Here is a 19,006-nt window from a genome sequence, read left to right as displayed (position 1 = left end):
CACATGAGTCTTGCTTGCCAGAAAGAACTGGGACTTCTTCCCTGTTTGCATCATATGAAACATCATTACTTCATCAGTGTAGAATTGCTGAGCTACTACTTTGTATATGAAGGAAAGAAAGAAGGGATGATAATATACCTAAATGAAGGGGATCGTAGCAAAAGCATTTGTCTCATTTTTTCTATTGTTACAGAGAGAGAAAGAAAGAAAGAAAAACTGAGTCTATGATACACACATTAGTTTTTCAAGAAAGTTGAAAGTATAGGTATGACAAAGTGCTGGTTCAAGTTTAATAAGCAAAGTGATGAATATGATCCTCAAGTCTCCGTACTAAAGACACAGGCTACCTTATATGTTGTGAATTAATAGATGGCAGATGTGGTCTAAGAGAGAATACTCTACTAGGATAAGAAAGCAGGTTTGTTAACACACTAGCTGTGAGAAGTCTCATGGCCTCAACTACACACTAAATGATCTTTCCACTGAATAAAGAATGCTATGCTAATAACTACAGTAACTGTAAAGCTTGATGTTTTGGGGAGTCTGATATGTGTTTATTATTGCCTTGTTTCATTTTGTGTGTCAGCTTAGAATTGTTAGACACTTGTGTGTGGAGAATGATTCAGTTTCGACAAAGAACAGTGAAAATGGATTCCAGAGTACCTCTATTATTACACCACCTTGTTTGTATGCTACCTGTGTATGCTGTATAAAGCAAATTTCCCATGTGTGATACTGTGAAGAGATTATTGTATTACCCAAAAAAAGAGAGAATTAAATTTATTCTTTTAGTCTTTATACAAATTTGATACTTTTAGTAGAATTTTTGTATTAAAATTATGAGAGTGAGTCATGCAGTTCTGTTTAGTGTTGGAATGGACAATTAGTGTTTAAAATTCAGCCTAAGATTTTTTTCAAAGTCAGTGTCATAAAATTACGTGTTTGATCAGAACAGTGGATTAAAAATAAAACAGCTACATATTTATCAATGAGAGTATTTTAGTTCTGACATGAGGATGTTTTCTCTTCCTGATGAAAAGGAAACAAAAGTGATAAAATTCACCATTGTTCTCAGTCTCAAATGCAGAGAAGGTATGACTCTCTTGTTTAATCCACTCAGAAAAGAAGCTGCTAGGTCAGGTGCAGATGTGTTTAATATTCTTTTTCAGTGTCATAACTACCTCATAATTTTGTGCTAAAAATGGAAAAACTGGTTAGAATATATAGGGTGCTTTTATCTTAAATCTAAGATTAACACAATAGTGGAATTGTCAATGTAGTTTGAAAGCATGTATTGTTGTTTCATGAATAGTAATTTATCTGATACAAATGGGCTGGTTTCTTAGCAGACTTAAAAGGGAGCATTAGGCATAAATTCATTTTTAAGTTAGAGGTTGGCACTTAGTGCTTGAAAAAGACTCTGTTTATGTACCTATCTGCCAGAGGTTCCAGGTAAGATTTAATTATACCATTATCTTTTCCCTTTACAGGTCCTTCAGTCTGGGAGACTATGAGGGAGCCTCTGCACCCAGGGAAAATGTTACCCTTTACTGGGGGGAAGGGTAAACCAGTAGGGAATACAGTACAATCCCAACCCTACTGGGAGGGGCGGGAGGGAGGTGTTGCCGTCACTGTATTAAGTCGATGTTGGGAAATGTTTTAACATCTGGAGCCTTTGTGGGTGGAAATCTGTCTCCTATTACACCTCTGCACTGGATGTGAAGAAGAAAAAAAAAGAATCTAGTCACAAAACAGCACATTCTGGAATATTGTGGGGATTTGTACCAAAATAAGAAACCATATAATTGAACCATAGGGATATGTAAAGAGGAAAAATATTTTGCGCACAATAAAGGAAACCTAAGAATGGGGGTCACAAACAATAAAAGGCTTTCTTTTTTGTTTTCTGTTTTTTTAAGTAAGGGTTTTCTACATTATTTCATCCTGCTTGGGGATTCCTAGATATTTGCATGTTAATGAAGAACTACACAAACGAAGTTAGTACAGTTAAAATGCAGCTTGTGTCTGTATTAGGAGCAGGCACTTGCAGTGTACAGTATAGAAACCCCATCATAAAATAATAAAGGTTAACTTGGGCAAAATGAAGCAACCTGCTAGCTGCCAAATAAGTCACTCCTATCATTTTTGGGGTAAAGAGAGGTACACTGCAAAGGAAAGACTGACATCCTAATTTTTACATTAAGAGGAACAACCAAGGTAGTGGATATGATTTTATTATTGTACTTTGTTAGTTTTGATTTCTAGAGTAAGGCATTATTCCTAACTTGCAGTTTAAGGTTCAGGCATGCGTTCTGGCTCATAGTGATCAGAAGTAATTTTAATTAGTGGGAAAGTAGCATGCTTGCATCACATAGAGTGAAATTGGTATACATTTACCTATGTTGCGCCAGTTTTGTGTTGCAGTTTACCAATTCAATATAGCCCTAAATTCAATATAACCCTGCATTTAAAATTCCTTTTTAAGATTCAGTGGAATTTATTTTTATTAAGAATATAGATATAAAGTACTGTAGTTAACAATTAGGCCTTGAAATACCTTTTTAGGATCTGTTAAGATTAAGATTGATATTGTATTGTGTGTAACCTGCACAATGTGGAAAGCTGATATAGCTGTGCAAAATTTTTGCCTCTGTGCTGTCAGTGTGATGTGCTTTCTGCATGGTTATATACTAGTGATTTTTTCAGAATCTCTAAAATGAGTTACATGGTAAGACCCGTTAAAGGCTGCATAAGTGTTAGTTGGCACGTAAAGACAATTGTAGAAGTTGATGACAAGATTGCTATATTTGTGTTTATTCCCACTCAACGTATTATCTTCTACGCTTTCTTTTTGTTCAAAGCATGATCTTAAGAGATGTTTAAGTTAATGGATGTAATGCAGGGTATCTACACTGTATCGGCGCATGTTGGTGGCCCTTTGTGATGTAGTTAAAGGCACAAGGGTGCAAGTTTAAAGCTGCAGAGTGAAAGTTGGTTTGGATCCTCTTCATTTCATTTGTTTAGCTTTTCTGTTGTGTTTTTTTTCTCTACTTACATGTATTCCTGTGAATAAATCCTTGTTAAGTTAACGCTTTACTTTTCCTTCCATGTGTATTTTCTTATGTACTGTGAATGTGAAATCCTAACTGGTACACTTGATCTTGTGTCCATCTGAAAGTGGCAAGTCTTTATTAATTTAGATTGCCTAAAGAGTATCCCATGATGATAAAGGAAAATGGAGAGATTTTTAGCTCTGCTGGTCAGAGGTGAAGCCACACCTTTCCATTTTTCAAGTGCTGCATTATTAATCTGCAAAACAAAATTAAGCCATAACAGCCTTTTTGTAGATTTAGTTTCTCACCTTTGCATTGCAGAATGGATACTGGATAACAGTTTTTGGTTTAGTTTGTGTTTTCTGATTTTTTGTGGGTTTTTTTTTTTTGTTTTTTGTTTGTTTTTGGGGGGGTGTTTTTCTTTTTTCTTTTTTGTTTTTCTTTTTTTAATTTGTTTTGTTTTGTTTTCTTTTGTTGGTTAGTTGTTTTGGGGTTTTTTGTGTATTTTTGGGGGTCGTGGAGGAGGTTGTGGTTTTTTTTGTTTGGTTTGGGATTTTGGGGTGGTTTTTTTGTTATTTTTGGTTTGGTTTGATTTTGGTTTTGTTTGGTTTGAGGTTTTTTTGGTTGGGGCTTTTTTAAGAACTTGCTCTTCTTTGCATGGTTCTGTTCTTTGACTGTTGAATGATTTAGCTATTGCACTGAAGTTTGAGCTGTGTGAGTGTGAACTTTAAAATGCTGTTTAAAGAGTTTAGAATTTTTTTCTTTTTCAGTGCATGATCACATGCATGTTTTGTGTCCTGTCCCCATCCACCCCACCTGGTTTTTTTTGGCTTTGCAAATTTTAGTGGATTATGCCTGAAGCATAGTTTGGACATGTATTGTATGAAATATATTTGATAATGCCAGGACATAGTATTCATTCAATTTGATCAAAATTGCATGTGATAACTTGCTTTCAAGTTACATTACTTTGATAGCAAACCAAAAATACCTTCTCAACTTATAATTCTGATAAAAATTAGTAAAATTGAATTTAAAAAATTTAATTTGAAAGGGAACATCCCTGCCAAACATTTAGCAAGCTGGGATATTATTTTAGACCCAAACTTGCTTAAATTTTAAGTGTGTTTGAACATTAAGGAAGAGTTTCAGAGAAATGACATTTAAAAGTTTGTAGAATAGAAAACCTACCCAAATCATACAGTAGCTTAACAACTAAAATCTTGGTTTAACTAAACTTCTTAAATTTCAGAAAGCCCCTTTAACCAAATAAAACCACTCCACCTCACCTTGGATTAGCTTAGGATGCCACTTTTGTACATATTTGTTTTAATACATACTTGTACAGATGTGAACTAATCTGTTACGACAACAAGGAAAATAATTTAAAAGGGCAGGAATAACTAGTACAGGAATAAACAAAATAGTGTTTTGTATCAATAAGTTCTCGCATGGTATATTTTAAAGCAAGTAAACCATATTCCTAATGCATAATATAGTGCAGAGATTTGCAGAATCCTCTTAGGGTGTAATGTGAGGTAAGAGAAGTTTTGAAACAGCATTAATATTTTAAATTGAATTATTGCATCATGGGATATATAAAAAGCATCTTAATTCTTGTAGTGTAGTCTTGACAGTTCTTGAATGTTGACTGGATGTTCTGGTAGAATTGTGAATTTGTCTTTGTTACATTCCAGTGTTTCTGCCTCTTGGCATGCTAAAAGCACGGCTTACTTCATTTGCTCCTTACACACTGAAAAAGTGCTGTTAGTGTGCTAAACTACAGAAATAGCCGCTGCTATGTAATGGTGTAGATTTTTCTACTTGAATAATTTTGTTGTAGGAACCTCAGGAGGTCAGTGTTTACTGTTTTTATATATGCCTTTTTCCTGTTTTGAGTTTCCCTTTTTGAAGGATTCTGAGAGTGAAAAAAAGCTGCTGATCAACCTAAGTTGGTAACAGAAAGTGTATTTAAAGTCCTTATAAATGCATCTTTTTGGCAGTTCAAAATTGCTGTTAAATTAGTCTTAAGTGAAATTCAATATTAAATTTTTTTCATAACACAGTCAGGAAACCACTCATTTCATTTTGGAAAACAGACTAGTTAATTATTTTAACCAGCGCAAGCAAAAGTAATCAGTTTTGTATTTTTTTCCAAAGTTTGATTATTTTCTTAATCAGTGAGTATGTATATATTTAAATTGTAAGAAACTAATTATTATGGTTTAGTTCATTACTTCTTGAAGCTTGTACTCGGAAAATCACTTTTAGAAGAATAGGTTAAAATTTGTAATCATTATAATTTTTAAAATTTATGAAGTAGCATAAATTTTGTGACTAATAATATTGATACACACTGTGATTTTTTTTTAGGGCTTTCATGTTAGCACCAGTCTTAATTACTTAAACTGCATATATTGTATAATAGTAAAATGTATATTTTAAAACTTCAAGTGGCTTTCCTCAAGCAAAACTCAATGCTACTTAGAAATATTCAAATACTAGCTTTATCTCAGGTGAAAACTCTTGTACCCTTTTTGTTCAGAACACATGCTTTTAAAAATGTGTTGTAATTTTGTCAGTTTATGTATTTCATTTAGGCAGCTCCTCTTGTCTTAAACTTACTCCAAGTTAACCTTCTACTGTGGAACAATAATGACTTTTGCTTCACCTATATTATTCATATTGAATGTATTAACAGATAAGGTGTAAAAAAAACGTTCTTCCCTTAAGGAGAATGCATCCATATTCTAACAACTGAATTATTTCTTTAAAAAATGCTTTAAATGCGACATTAAATTGGAAACCTTTTGCGTCAGATGTTTTCAAGGAAAGAAGTTGTAACTTAACACTAACTGCTTCCATACTATATCTTTCATAAGGATGACAGCTTTTATATAGGGTCTAAAGTGTGACTTTTTATCTTAGATGAAGGTTAAACTCTACAGTGAAATGGCAAAACATCCTGCAGTTAATCTCAGATAGATTCTGATGTAGTTTGCACACATATTTGTTAAAATATTACGTAACCTCACCTTAAATAAATAAAGCTTGTTCAGTAGCTATGTATTTCACTCACCTATGCATTCTCCAGGATGATTTGTATCCATCAGTCTTCTATGTATTTTCCAGTAGAAACTACATTTTATCTGCCACTGATGCTTGCTCTTTGCACTTAATGGTTGGAGCAAGCCAGTTTTAAATGGGGAACTGAGGCAAGTACTCTTCTTACTTGCCTTGTATATTCTGCTAAAATAGTGATATTCACTCGCTTGAATGTACGTAAATGAGGGAAGTTTGAGATGACTCTATAGGATGAATCCCTGTGTGGTGTTACAGTATGTTTTAAGTAAGCCAAATCCACATCTCAAAGAATTCAGCACTTACAGCATAGTATCATTTTTCTATAAAGTTATGTTGTGCTACTTTCACTTTAGGTATCTACTTCCTTATTTCAAGTAAGCAACAAAATTAACCAGGTTTGGGTGTTTTTTGTGAGGACAGCAATGAGAATAAAACAATTGGTATAAGGAGGTTTATTTGGCTGTTGAAATCTGCAGTGTAGTATCTTTTTTCGTGGAAAGAGATAGTTATGTTGTACATTGTCTGACTTAGTGATACTAGATACTTCTAAAATTTTTAATTGGACGAATTACACAAAATAGTTTTAAATGAAGGGAGACCAGATCTTTCTGCTGACAACTTAGGTTGTATAAGTTTTGCTTGAAAGCTTTAAATCTTCTGTTTCTGTATCTGCCACAATGTTGGAATGTTTCCTTCAAACATATCCTCCTGCAACCTCTCAAACTGTACTAAACTGAGTGATATTTCTTGAAGTCTGCCTATGTGCTAACAGAACTTCATTTTAAATAGAATATGGGTTTAATTTTTGATAAGCTGCTGAATTTTAAAAGAGTTTTTGGGGCCACCAAATATTTTGGATCATGCAGAGAATATATATTGTACTGTAGTAATTTTGTATTTACATTTGTATGATGTGACATAATAGATGTGAATGTTAATCACTGCTTGACTATGTTAATAAAGTTGTTGAAATATAGACGTTGCATTCCAATTTTTGATGAATGATTGAAATTTATTGTTCAATTTATGTTTTGCCTGACCCAGTAGCACACTCTTCTAACTCACATGTGTAGATTCTCGTATCTCTGAATTAAGGATTTTTGTTTTATCTGAAGGAGAATGGTCTTTGGATAATTTAATGTTAACTTAGTTTAGATACTTCATGCTGCTTGAGGGTAGATCAATTTTTAAAAAGGAGGTTTAGGCGGATTGAAATTATAACCTGTTGGGTGTGTTACATTAACTATGTTTCTTGAAACAGTTGATAATTGCTAAGTCTGACCAAGTGGGAAAGGGGAGAAAAATTTTGTGCTTATTTCTTGGGCTATCAATAATGTGAATAATTAAACAATGAGTAAACTAGAAATAAATTAAAATTATTGAAGACCTTGAACCAAAATTTGCAGTGGTCTTAGTCTAATTTTATCTAGCTTGCATGGGATCATGGTAATACAAACTATCTAAAGAGCTGTCCTTACAGAACTTCAGGAAGTTCTATAGATTAGAAGTCTCTAAAATAGAAAACAACGGTTTATTTCAATCCACACATGTGGAGCTGAACATTTTATGTTCACTTCCAATATTTAACAGTTGATCAATAGCATGTAGACAACTTAGACCATGACATGTGTTTAGCACAGATTGCTTATCTATTCATAATTTTATTGAACTTAGTGATTACACTATATAAGCAACTGACTAATACAGCAATAAAGTGCATACATATAAATACTATAATGAAATTTATTACTAATATAACTAATTACTTGTGCACTTGGCTGAAACTGTTTAAATGAAGGACTTCCATTTCCTGAAACAAGAGAAGGCCATGGAATAGCAGTGTAGAGACCAGGCTGCTTAGCAGAAATACCAGTTCCTGGTGGCTGAACACATCAGTGGCTGTGTAGGAGGGGAGTGGAAAAGTTTAGCTTACTTTCAAACAGGGATTCCCACTCACCTTATATTCAACATACTGCTGTCAGTAGTTTGTTCAAGACTTCTACTATCAGCTCAACACCTGATTTTAAGCCTCTAATTTTGAGTGTGAGGTTAATTACTACCTGTGTTTAAAAACATTAAGAGGATAAAGTATGTTTTGAGTACAGGAAATGAGTGTTACAAAGCTTGTGGAAAGGTTCAAAAGATTGAACATAAGTTTATGTCATGGCATTTATTTAAAAAAAAAAAAGGCATTTAAAGTTGTATTCGAGTGAAGAGGCATTTCAATAGGCGTAGGGTGTGTAGAAAATAATTTATGTATGTTAGGTGCTCACAGACTAGTTGTTGATAACTTTTGTTTTCCCAGAATGATTCACAATGAAACAGACTGCATGATAAAGGACTGATCTCTCACAGGCATTTACCTTTGTTCTGCATAAAATGAGCAGTATAGACTATTAAAACCTCTCAAAAGACATCCAAATGTTAATCTGAATAATGACAGACTTAAAATTAAGTAGTTTCTTATAATCCATCCAATTCAAGCAAAGCAGATCTAATTATACTGCACATGTACTTATAAATAGATGTATAGGTGAAGCCATAAAAGGAATTGTTTCTGAGTCACAGTTTTTCGGAGGTTTTTTTTGGTGACACGAACTCTTTGTCTACCAGACTTCAATTTGAATTGTGAAAATTAAAATGGAGGTATTTATAGATATATATTTATCTTTTTATATATATATATATAGGTGTCTTCAGGTATAAATACTACTTTTCAAATATTCATTCATAATTTTGAAATATATGGAAATATGTATTTCCATACTTCAAATTGTATTGAAAAATAGGAAAAAATGTTATACTATATATATACACATTTTATATATGACAGTTTGAGCTATTTTTTCCTTTTCTTCATGCCCCTTGGCAAAGTGAATGGTCATCAATTTCCTGTATTAAATATACAGGGGAACTCAAAGTCTTCCTGTGTTTAAAGCATACTGGTTAATTTGGATGCATAACTACTGCAGTGTTATTGTAACTTATGCCAATAGTTTTAAAATTTCCATTATTTCTCTCTGCACTCTCTTTGTTTAATAGAAATACTAGATAGAATTTTATTTCTTTGATAAATTACACAAAGGGAAGTGAGATTTATTTACCTGTCCTTTTACCCTGGAATTATTGTTAAGTAATGTCTTACAGGGTAGTGTATATTTAATTTACAGTTTTCTCAAGCTATCTTTTAGTTTAACATTTATGTTGACTTACTGAGAAGTTTCTGTGACTTACAGGTATAAAAACTAAAGGGTTCTGTAGTTTGAAAACTCAAGACAGTGAAGGATACCATTCTAAAAAGGATTTTGCATATGAACTAAACCAAAAAATAGTGGAAAACTGTTTTACAACTGAATTTTAATGTATTTTTCTTCCTAGAAACACATCTTTCAGTGTCTTCTTTTAATAAAATCATGTCTCAAATGGAGGTTTTGAGTCATTTTACATGGTAGGGTTTTTTCCTCCTTAATGTAATGATGGTCATTGTCTTGCATATATGTTTTTCATTCTGAAATGTACATGCTCAAATAAACATTTTGGAATCATATGTGTAAATATATGCATCTTTTCCTTGTAGCTGTGGAAAATCACATTAACCACAGGACAAATTAAAAATTAAAGTGTTCATATTTTAAAATCCGTTACATATCTTAGCATAAGGCAGTAAGGCAGTTGGATCACTTTCTCTAGTAGTACTCTGCCACAGGAGTATGTAGGCAATTTTAACTTTGTTTATCTCCATCTTCCTTATCCTTGAACACAAAACCTATTTTCATCATTGGGCCAAAACCAGATGGAAGCCAGCTGGAACCATAGACCATGCTCTGAATTGTGTTGCTAGCATTCACTCAGTCAGGTAAATTTCTCATTCCATGAAAAAAGGCAGTGTTTAATACAGACAATTGCCTGATGTAATAACTCAGAGTTTAGTTATTCTGATTAAGACCCATACGCATCTTGACTACTTTTGTACCTTTAAAACAAACAAGCACAAAAAAACCACAGAAAAATAAAAACAAATATAAAACCAAGAAAAAATAAACCTCCAATGTCTTCTGTGTGAGCAGACAGGAGGCCTTCTAAATTGTTACTGCACATCTTCAGAAGGAGTTAGGTTTGAAGAGTTTTATTGAAGTGACAAGGACACTGAAGTTCACATTTTTTTTCTGTTTGCTAAAGCTGGTGGCTGCCAGTAGGTTGGCATCAGTGTGTCATGGATGTTAAGACTCAAAGGTAAGAATCATTTTCACATACCATTACTTTTGCCCAAATGCAAGCCATTCACTGACCATCCTGTTCATACTGACATTCTGATTTTTAATGTTAAGTCTTAGTTAAGGATTTGTATAGCCAAATCATTTCACTTGTTTCACAATATTTCATTGGCTACTTCCCACCTAGGCAGCTAAAATACCTGTCCAGACCAATATCTTTCATTTTTTCATTTACTGTCTTGCATGAATCCCAGTCAGTTGCTCTTCTGTTAGTATAGTAATACTTTTAAACTGTCTTTGGCTTATTAAGAACACAAGTACCATCTTTTCTTATATATGTTGTCCTAAGAGCACTTTCTAGAGATACCATATAATCTTATTAGCTTGGCTTCACTCCCTTCCACCAATTACCTTTTCTGTTGTATATTATAACAAGAGTGGAGAAGGTCTTTGTGATCAGAGCACCACAACAGTTGGTGGTGTACTATGGAGCACTTTGGTGCTAAGTAATTACAGTCAGAGCTTGCTCTTCTAAACACTTCACTTTTCATTGAATTTCAGTGTATCAAATACATCAGTCCTCTTTTTCTCATTTAGGTTATTATTACTAGTTGACTGCAAATAATCTGCTGCTCCAAGTTAATTGATTCACATATTGGCAGGTAAGTAAGCATGTATATAATATTAAAAATATTAAGGTGTCAAGAATATGAGTTCAACTAACCACTGAATGTATTCCTTAGGTTACAGCTGCATAATAATTATCCTGTTAATTCCCCATCTTATATAGAATATAGATTTAAAACTTCAGTTACAGCTGCATAATAATTATCCTGTTAATTCCCTATCTTACATAGAATATAGATTTAAAATTTCACTGTGGTGTTACTGTAGTAATGCACCTCCTGAATATGTTAGTCCCAGAATATTTCATGCAGGACTGAAATGGGACAAGAATTCAAAATGGAATCTTCAAATACTTAGCTATTCTGGTTTGTTGTTTTTAATGTTTACTAACACTTTCTGAGCCTTCAGTTTGATTGATGGTTGATTTAATGAGACATGCTTTTGGCAGAAGAGTTATAAAGGCAGACCATTAACACCAAGTGACTTATTGTGAAATAATGCTATTGGCTTCATATCTTAAGTAATTTGAATTAATGAATGGGATAAGATCAAGCTTGGTGTCTAGATCAATAGAAGCATGCAGTTAACTATACAGTTAGAGTCAGATGATGAAGCCTAATGGAATCCATAATTCCAGGGATGTAGGAAACTGAGTCATTAAAAGTTGCTGCAAATCTTCAACAGAACATGTATATTTTTCCTTATTTTGAAATAACTTTGATGAAATATTGCACCAGGTTTAAAGAAATTCAGTTGATCTCTTACTGTAATAACATGTCTGTGACTCTGTTGACAATTATTTTTGTTCATCTAATACTTAGAAATAACATTAGAGACGCCCATCCTACCAAAAGGTGTGATGTGTGTTCTCTCCCAGCAGCGTTCTCTCATCAGACTACATTTTCAGTTTATGCATGTATTTCAGAAAAGGACTTAGCCTGTATTAAGATTATTTGGGAGAATTCCCTTTGAATAAATTATTTCAAGTTAGCTGTACTTGCTGCTAACTTTATAATCTCTTTTTCCAGATTTTTTTTCCTAAGTTTTACCAGCGCTAACATTTTGCCTATGGGATTTTGTTACACTTTCTGTACGAAAAGGCTGCAGTAAATATCCGGTAATGAAGGTAATGTGTAGGTCATAAGCAAGTGAATTATTAAACTTCTTGGTAGTGTCTGCAGGTATGCAGGCACGATTTCTTGGTTAGAGCATAACCCTGGTGGCTTTTTAATCCTACAAGGTAGCCTGACAGTACTGACCAAACTGAAACAACTCTTGAAAAGGACTTTGCTAACAATTCACTCCGTCTTCACTTCATCTTTTGTTCTCCACCACAGTGGTGAACAACTCTGGCTTTTTATATCCCCTTCTGCTGCTTGCAGTCTTCCAAATACAACTGTAGACTTTTGAGGAGTTCTTTTAGCAGAGACAATAAAGAAAGAAAATTAATTTTCCAGGGTGTATTCTCAATGTAGTGTATGAAATATGTATATGATATATAAAATACCTCCATCTGCTTCTTCAGATCCTCTTTAAAGTAGTGTTAGAGTATACATTTTATCTGAATCTGTTTCTTAACTTTTCTTTAAATGTCAACTAGCTCATTGGCTACTCATTATGGCAATAAGTTACATAATAATCAGTGTTATTTTTGGTAATTTTTTGGATTTTTTTTTTAAGTCTTAAAATTAGTACATGCAATTCATGTATTAAGGATTTTACTGGTAATTGAATACGGTTATTTTACCTAGAGTTTATAATTTATTTTCAGATGGCTTAGACATAAAACAAATTGACTTAGTTGCTATAAATAAAACCAAAATACAATCTTTATTTCTGTTGAAAGTAAGTTAATATTAACACTTATAAAACTAAAAGCTGGAAATGTGGGAGAATAGGTATATGGAGATGCAGATAACAAGCTGCACAATCAGGGATACTCTTCCTGTAACAGGAACTGAGTTAACGCCTCCTTTAACATGTATTCAATCTATATTAAGGCCAAACGCGGTACTTTTTTAAAAACCCTAGTATTATTTTCTGCCATGGGTAACCCGAAATGTTACTGTATTCTAGATCTATCTGTGCCCAAATTTTGTTACTGTCTCTTTAAGACCCTGCAGCCGGAAATGGAACTGGAGAGGTGTGAGCATTTTTTAAATCGGTTTTTGCAGGCAGCTCAGCCTCTTTGACGGACTGATTTTTGCCTTGCTGGGTTCTTCATTTTGCTGAGGCAGAGCTCTCACTGTGGCTGCTTTTTTGGCCCTTGGCTTCTTGCTGGGGCTGTGTGGACAGAGGCTTTTCAGGTTTGGGTTCTCTTTGGGATTTGGTTTTTTCTCATCTCAGAGAAGCTGCAGTTAGTGGTCTTGGTCTGCCTCGGGGCAAATTCTACCAGCAGCACGTGGCTGAGGAGAGAAGACCACAAGCCACCCTAGCCCAGTTGTCATTTCTTGCCTGCCCTACCATCTCCTGCAAGAGAAAAGTGAAGTCCTTACATGAGTTCTAGCCCCCTGATCCGAGAATGCCAGTAGGAGCTCCAGCTATCAGGGAGATAAGCAGAGCAGTGAGCAGAGGGAGGACTGGCACTCTTTCCCTTTGTCCATGAGACGTGCTCGGCTGGGGGGGAGCCACCTTGGTGGGGAGGTACTCTGTGAGATTTAGCAATATTGTATCTAGCAATTGTTTACTGTTATTCCTTGCTGTTCTGATTGTTAGTAAATTATAATTTTTTCGCTTACTTCTAGTTGCATTCGTTCCTCGTCGGTGGAAAAGAGTTGGTTAAGCCTATAAGGGGAAGCAACTCATTCTAGAGTGTTCTTCTAAAATTCTGTAAAACCAAGACATAAAATATAACTAGTAAACTAGTCTAGCTAAGATGTCTCTTTAGTTCTTCATACCCTTCCAGGGAGGTTTGTTGTGATGGTCCTTTAACCTTACACTCATGTAGATGATGAGAAGAACTGCTTTTTTAAACTATTAAAAAATCAGCAATCCAGAAAACTGTCTTGATCTTCCATGAGCCCTGTTGAAAATATGCAAGGAATTCTTGTTTTATTATAAGACTCACTGTGTTTTTATGGCTTTCAAAATAATGTCCCTTTCTCTCTGCCTCCATTACAGAAGGAGAACAAAAGAATGACTGTACTGGGACAAAAAGTCTTACCTAACCTAGTGTCTGGTCCTTGGCAGCCAATACCTAGAGAAGAGATAAGATTAAAGAACTGTAAATGACACTATTGCAAAGACACTATTTTCAAAGACTTCACTAACTGCAGATCAGAGACTTCCAGAAAAAAGGACATTGTCTCCACATTTAGTAGTCCATTATGGATTTATCTGTGTAGAAAAATCTCAAAATGTAATCTCAATCCTGATCATGGTACAGATCAAAGTGGTTTTCTGTATAACTGTACCTGTGTTGGAGTGTGCCTTTACATTAAGATTGTGCATTTCACTCAGATTTATGTGGAAATCGGTTGAAAACCTGAGGATGGGTTTGATATTTCTGTCATGGATTCAGATTGTTGAAGAACTGCAACACTTGCTTCATATCTAGTATAGCAGCACATAAGGGAGAACTATATAGCTTTGAAAATATGGAAGACAGGAACTTTTTTGTGAAACGTAGAAGTGAACCTGAGACTGCTTTCATCATAGCTTAGTATCTGCCCCTGTGAAAAGTGTATGTCTATGTGCTGAAAATGAAAATCTTCAGCTCTGCTCATGTGACATTTATCTGGTCTGTCCTGGTGTACATCCTTACAGATTGCAATACACACTGCAGAATGTACTGTAATCATGTCCCTGGTTTTTTTTTTTTTTGTTTTTTTTTTTTTTAACAGATCATAATGCAGACTGCTTACTTATATTAAGTAAAAAGAGAACTAAAGAAGTGTTCTTCAAATGTAGTCCTATAGTGTCACAAAACAGAGCAATGCAGTGTCCCCAGGCAGGTGCAAAAGAGAACTCCTTTATTGCAAAAACCTGGTATTTTTAAGCAATTAGCCTTTTATCAGTTACATACTTCTAAAATACAACAAACATCATCCAACCAACCACCATACACAACAATGTGAACGCACAATGGTTATACAACTTGTTTTTGCATCTCTTTATTCAGTTGAGTTGCTCCCAGTGGTCTTTTCTACTTAGCCAAAGTAACAGGAATGAGCCATGATTTCATAGGGCATCCTTCTGTAAAGTTTTACCTATCTGCATCACTACAGCATGTTATTAATGTTTAAAATGAAAGTACACATGCTCCACTTATCAAAAGAAAGAGATCCAGATCTAAGAGTCTTGGGACTTTTAAAGAAATTTGTCCTGTGAAAGATACAGGAGTTTTCTCTGTATTGACAACTTACCAACTTGGCATACACTGGAACTTCTAAACTCACCATGGAGCTACAGAACGGATGGAATAAAGGTACAGCCATTTACCAATAATTGTAATACCATTTCAGAATGATACTGCTCATCCTCCATGAAAATATCTGTAGTAAAGCTAGATTAAATTCTGTAGCTTTGTAAACTTCTGAATGACATATTTCCTAACCATTCTCTTTTATGGAAGTCTTTAATCAGCATATATTTTATACAAGTTGGTGAATTCATCAGGTTCTGAGGGATGACTTGGAAGTTCTGCTCTATGCCTTACCCAATAACATACAGAACAAAGTGCAAAACCCGTTAGTGTCAATGTGAAAGAAGGCGAGGTTTTTCACACCAGAACTAACAGAGTTTCCATAAGGGAGGGGAGCTCCTTGGACACCCATCTGACAATATCACCATCTTACTTTTTCTGGTATGGATAAGACTTTGTGCTGACAAAACCACAGGTCAAGTTGGGATAGAGCACTTACCACATGTTTGCATTGGGAAATGAGCTGCAGCCCCTCACATTGCTGCTTAGACCTGGCCCTCTAGTTTTAGTTGATAATGAAAACATAACTGCTGTCTTGGGCAAGGAATTACCCTTTTAAGGTAGAACAGGAACTCTGGAGAGTTCCACAAAGAGTCCAGTGGTGCTGACACTGCAACAGAGACTATCTATCTAATCTATCTGTCTATCTATCTGTCTGTCTGTCTGTCCATATATATGTATCTACACACACAGAAAACGAGCCAGGTACAGATTGACCACAGGTGGCACTTGAGTGGCCCTGTGTTCTGGACCAATAATTGGCATCACCCCTGCTGGCTAATACTCCGTATTGAGTCAAGGAATGGCCTACAGATTGAACCATCACTGAAGAAGGTGAAGACCTGAATTAATCAGTTTCTCCAGACGCTTTGGCTTTAGATGAGGCGCATCTTTGTTAGGAGCATGCCACTGGAACTGTAAAACCCTGTGGGACAATGCTGTTAGGAGGGCAGACTATGGTTTATCAGCAAAATTCCCTGCAGGACTAGTCATCATCAAGGACCTTGCTTTCAAGGACCTTACCCTACTTGGCTGGAATAAGACTTGGTTGTGAAGCCACTTCACAGAATCACAGAATATTCTGAGTTGTAAGGGACAGAAGGATCATCGAGTCCAACTCTTAGCCCTGTAAAGGACATCCTCAAGAATCGCATTGCGTTCTCGTGACACGCGTTGTCCAAACGCTTCTTGAACTGCGTCAGGCTTGGTGCTGTGACGGCTTCCCTGGGGAGCCTCCACCAGTGCCCGGCCCCGCTGGGTGAAGACCCTTCCAGCAGCAGGCCTCTCCTCGCCGCCGTGCGCGGTGCGCGGTGCCGCTGCGCGCGGCCGTTCCCGCCCCTCACGGGGCGAGCCCGAGCTTTCCGCGCGCGCCTCCCGCTGTCCCTGCTAGAGGGCGCCCGCCACCCCCAGCGCTGCCGGGCCTGCGCAGCAGCGGCGTCGGCCGAGCGCAGGCGCGGGGCCGGGCGGGGCGAGAGCGGCGGCGGCAGCGGCGGCTGCTCCGTCACGGGAAGGGCGGAACGCGGCGGCGGCGCCCGTTTCCTCCGTCGCGTCTCGGCGGCTGCGGCGGACGCGGCCGGGCTCGCCGGTGGCCGGGCGGGCGGTGGAAGGATGGCGTACTTCGTGGAGAGCTTCTGGGTAGGGCAGCGCCGCGGGGCCGGTGACGCCGCGCCGCGGGCGGAACGGGCAGGGCGCGGCGCAGGGCAGACGCAGTCCCCGCTGCGAGAGCAGCCTCGGCTCTTACGCCACCCCCGGGACTGAGCCGGGGCCTTGCGGCCGGGGGTTCGTGCCCGCTGCGCCCGCCTCGGCGGGGCTGGGCCGCGGTGAGCGGAGTACCTGCAACCTGCGGCACGGCAAGGGGACCGCCGGCCCTGCCCTCGCCGCCGTGCTCGGGCTCCGCTGCGGAGAGACGGCGGGAAGAGGGATGGGGTGGTACGGGACAGGATAGGATGGGGTGGGTATTGCTATGAGGCGCTGGGCCGAGGGATGCGCGGACGCCACTCTGTGCGCAGGGGTCCGACGCTCGCAGTCAGCACGGTGCCGGGGGGTGACTTGGGCTGCCGTGAGTCGTGCTGCTGTGCGAGGAACAGCACGGGCAAAGGGAAAACCGCGCCTCGGTTCTCCGCGCTTTTGTACCGGTAGCTCGTCTCTATGTGCCCGTGAGGAGGTACAGCCGAGCAGCGGCCGGCTTAGGGAAACAACAGGCTTTCCAGCCTCCTTTGGACGTGCGATCTTACAAGTCATCTCTGCGCAGTTATCTGCTTTTTGAAGTGGGTAAATATATATGGATAAAAAAATTAAATGGATTGAGTTTCGTGTGACATGCAACTAGTTTTCATTGTGACCTTTGCTAGTTTGAAACATTAAAATAAGTGTTCCCATAGTCCCCAGATTGTATACAAAGTTGCTTCTTCTTTAATTTTTTTTTGTGCCTCTCTACCAAGAAGTAGCAGAAACGTAAAAATTGTTTTTGTTTGAGCCTGAAGTGAAAATATCTTTAGACGCATGCGTTTCTAGTTGTAAGCAACAGTTATGCTTAAAGTTCAGGAAAAAACTAATTTCACAATTACACTGTTCCGGAATATAGGGCATAGATCAAGTTTATGTTTTATTTGCAATCTTATGTTTAGTTTTGACTCCTTTGCTTTCAACATACTATTAAAATTTAATGAGCAGAGATACTAGATTTGCTCTCTTGGCATACAAATCTGCTTAATTTGAAGTCTCAGTGTGGGAGATAAGTATTAAACTAACGTGGAAGAATTTTATCTTTCATTAAAATAAGATTAAAATTAATATAAAAAGATGCATTTTGGTTAGAAAAGCTTCTACTCCTAACATTAAAGCAAACCAGAAGTTGTTTATTCAGCTATCACAACTGAAATTGAGTTTAAACTTCATTATGCTTCATTATGTACTGTATTTAGCTTCATTATGTACTGTAGTATGTTCATTTAACTGTCTGATCAGTTGTTTTGTTTAGTTAGTAAGTCAGTTAAATTGGTGAAGGCAGTGGTCCATTCCTGTATGTTCTGTTTCCACATCTGTGTCTTCACAAACGCTTCCAGCAAGTATGAGGTGGAAGATATCTACCTCAGGTTCTCATTTCTCTCTTTCTGCTTTAAAGATTCTCTACCTATAGCTTTTTTAGCAAAACCCGTAGTGTGGTTTACCAATGAGTGCCAAGACATGGGTGATTCCTTCTTTTAGTACAGGTTTTTCACATATGTCAGAAATGACACAAGGTAGGACAAGAAGTTTGTTTGTGTTTGTCTTGCAGTGATTATCAAGACATTAGACAGGGTCTTAACTTGAAAAATTTAACCAAGAAATTTTTGTGATACCATACACAGAGTTTTATTTTGTATAGAAGTAAAATTAAAAGGCATAGGGAATGTTCTGTGTTTCCTGCTGTGGATGAATATTTTCCAAGATTAACTGTAATGATGGATTTGTAAAATCTGAAAGTATTGAATTTTTGTATATCCTCAGAACTAGGCATAAATTATAGGTTTGTGCATTTTTAGTCATTAGTCGTCTTCATTTGCACTAACATTTCAGAATAGGTTATTGTTCAGAATTGCTACTGCTTTGGAAGACTTGGGAAG

The 19,006-nt window shown here is 36.8% G+C and overlaps 2 protein-coding genes across 8 annotated transcripts in view; both read left to right on the top strand.

Moving 5' to 3' along the window:
- The window catches only part of TNPO1 (transportin 1), a 73,447-nt gene extending 66,334 nt beyond the window's left edge, over window positions 1-7,113 (top strand). For all 3 annotated transcript variants that reach the window (XM_064735416.1, XM_064735417.1, XM_064735418.1), the window contains one exon: window positions 1,491-7,113. The gene's annotated coding sequence lies outside the window, so the exon portion shown is untranslated. The remainder of the gene's footprint in view (window positions 1-1,490) is intronic.
- Window positions 7,114-16,903: 9,790 nt separating this feature from the next.
- The window catches only part of FCHO2 (FCH and mu domain containing endocytic adaptor 2), an 86,132-nt gene continuing 84,029 nt past the window's right edge, over window positions 16,904-19,006 (top strand). For all 5 annotated transcript variants that reach the window (XM_064735134.1, XM_064735135.1, XM_064735133.1 and 2 more), the window contains exon 1: window positions 16,904-17,036. In XM_064735134.1, coding sequence (XP_064591204.1) covers window positions 17,010-17,036 — 27 coding nt within the window. In that variant the 5' untranslated portion in view covers window positions 16,904-17,009. The remainder of the gene's footprint in view (window positions 17,037-19,006) is intronic.

The sequence above is a fragment of the Zonotrichia leucophrys genome, chromosome Z (genome assembly GCF_028769735.1).
Source record: "Zonotrichia leucophrys gambelii isolate GWCS_2022_RI chromosome Z, RI_Zleu_2.0, whole genome shotgun sequence".
Taxonomy (NCBI): domain Eukaryota; kingdom Metazoa; phylum Chordata; class Aves; order Passeriformes; family Passerellidae; genus Zonotrichia; species Zonotrichia leucophrys.
The sequence above is the reverse complement of the archived record's forward strand: the minus strand, read 5'-3'. Positions and strand labels throughout refer to the sequence as shown.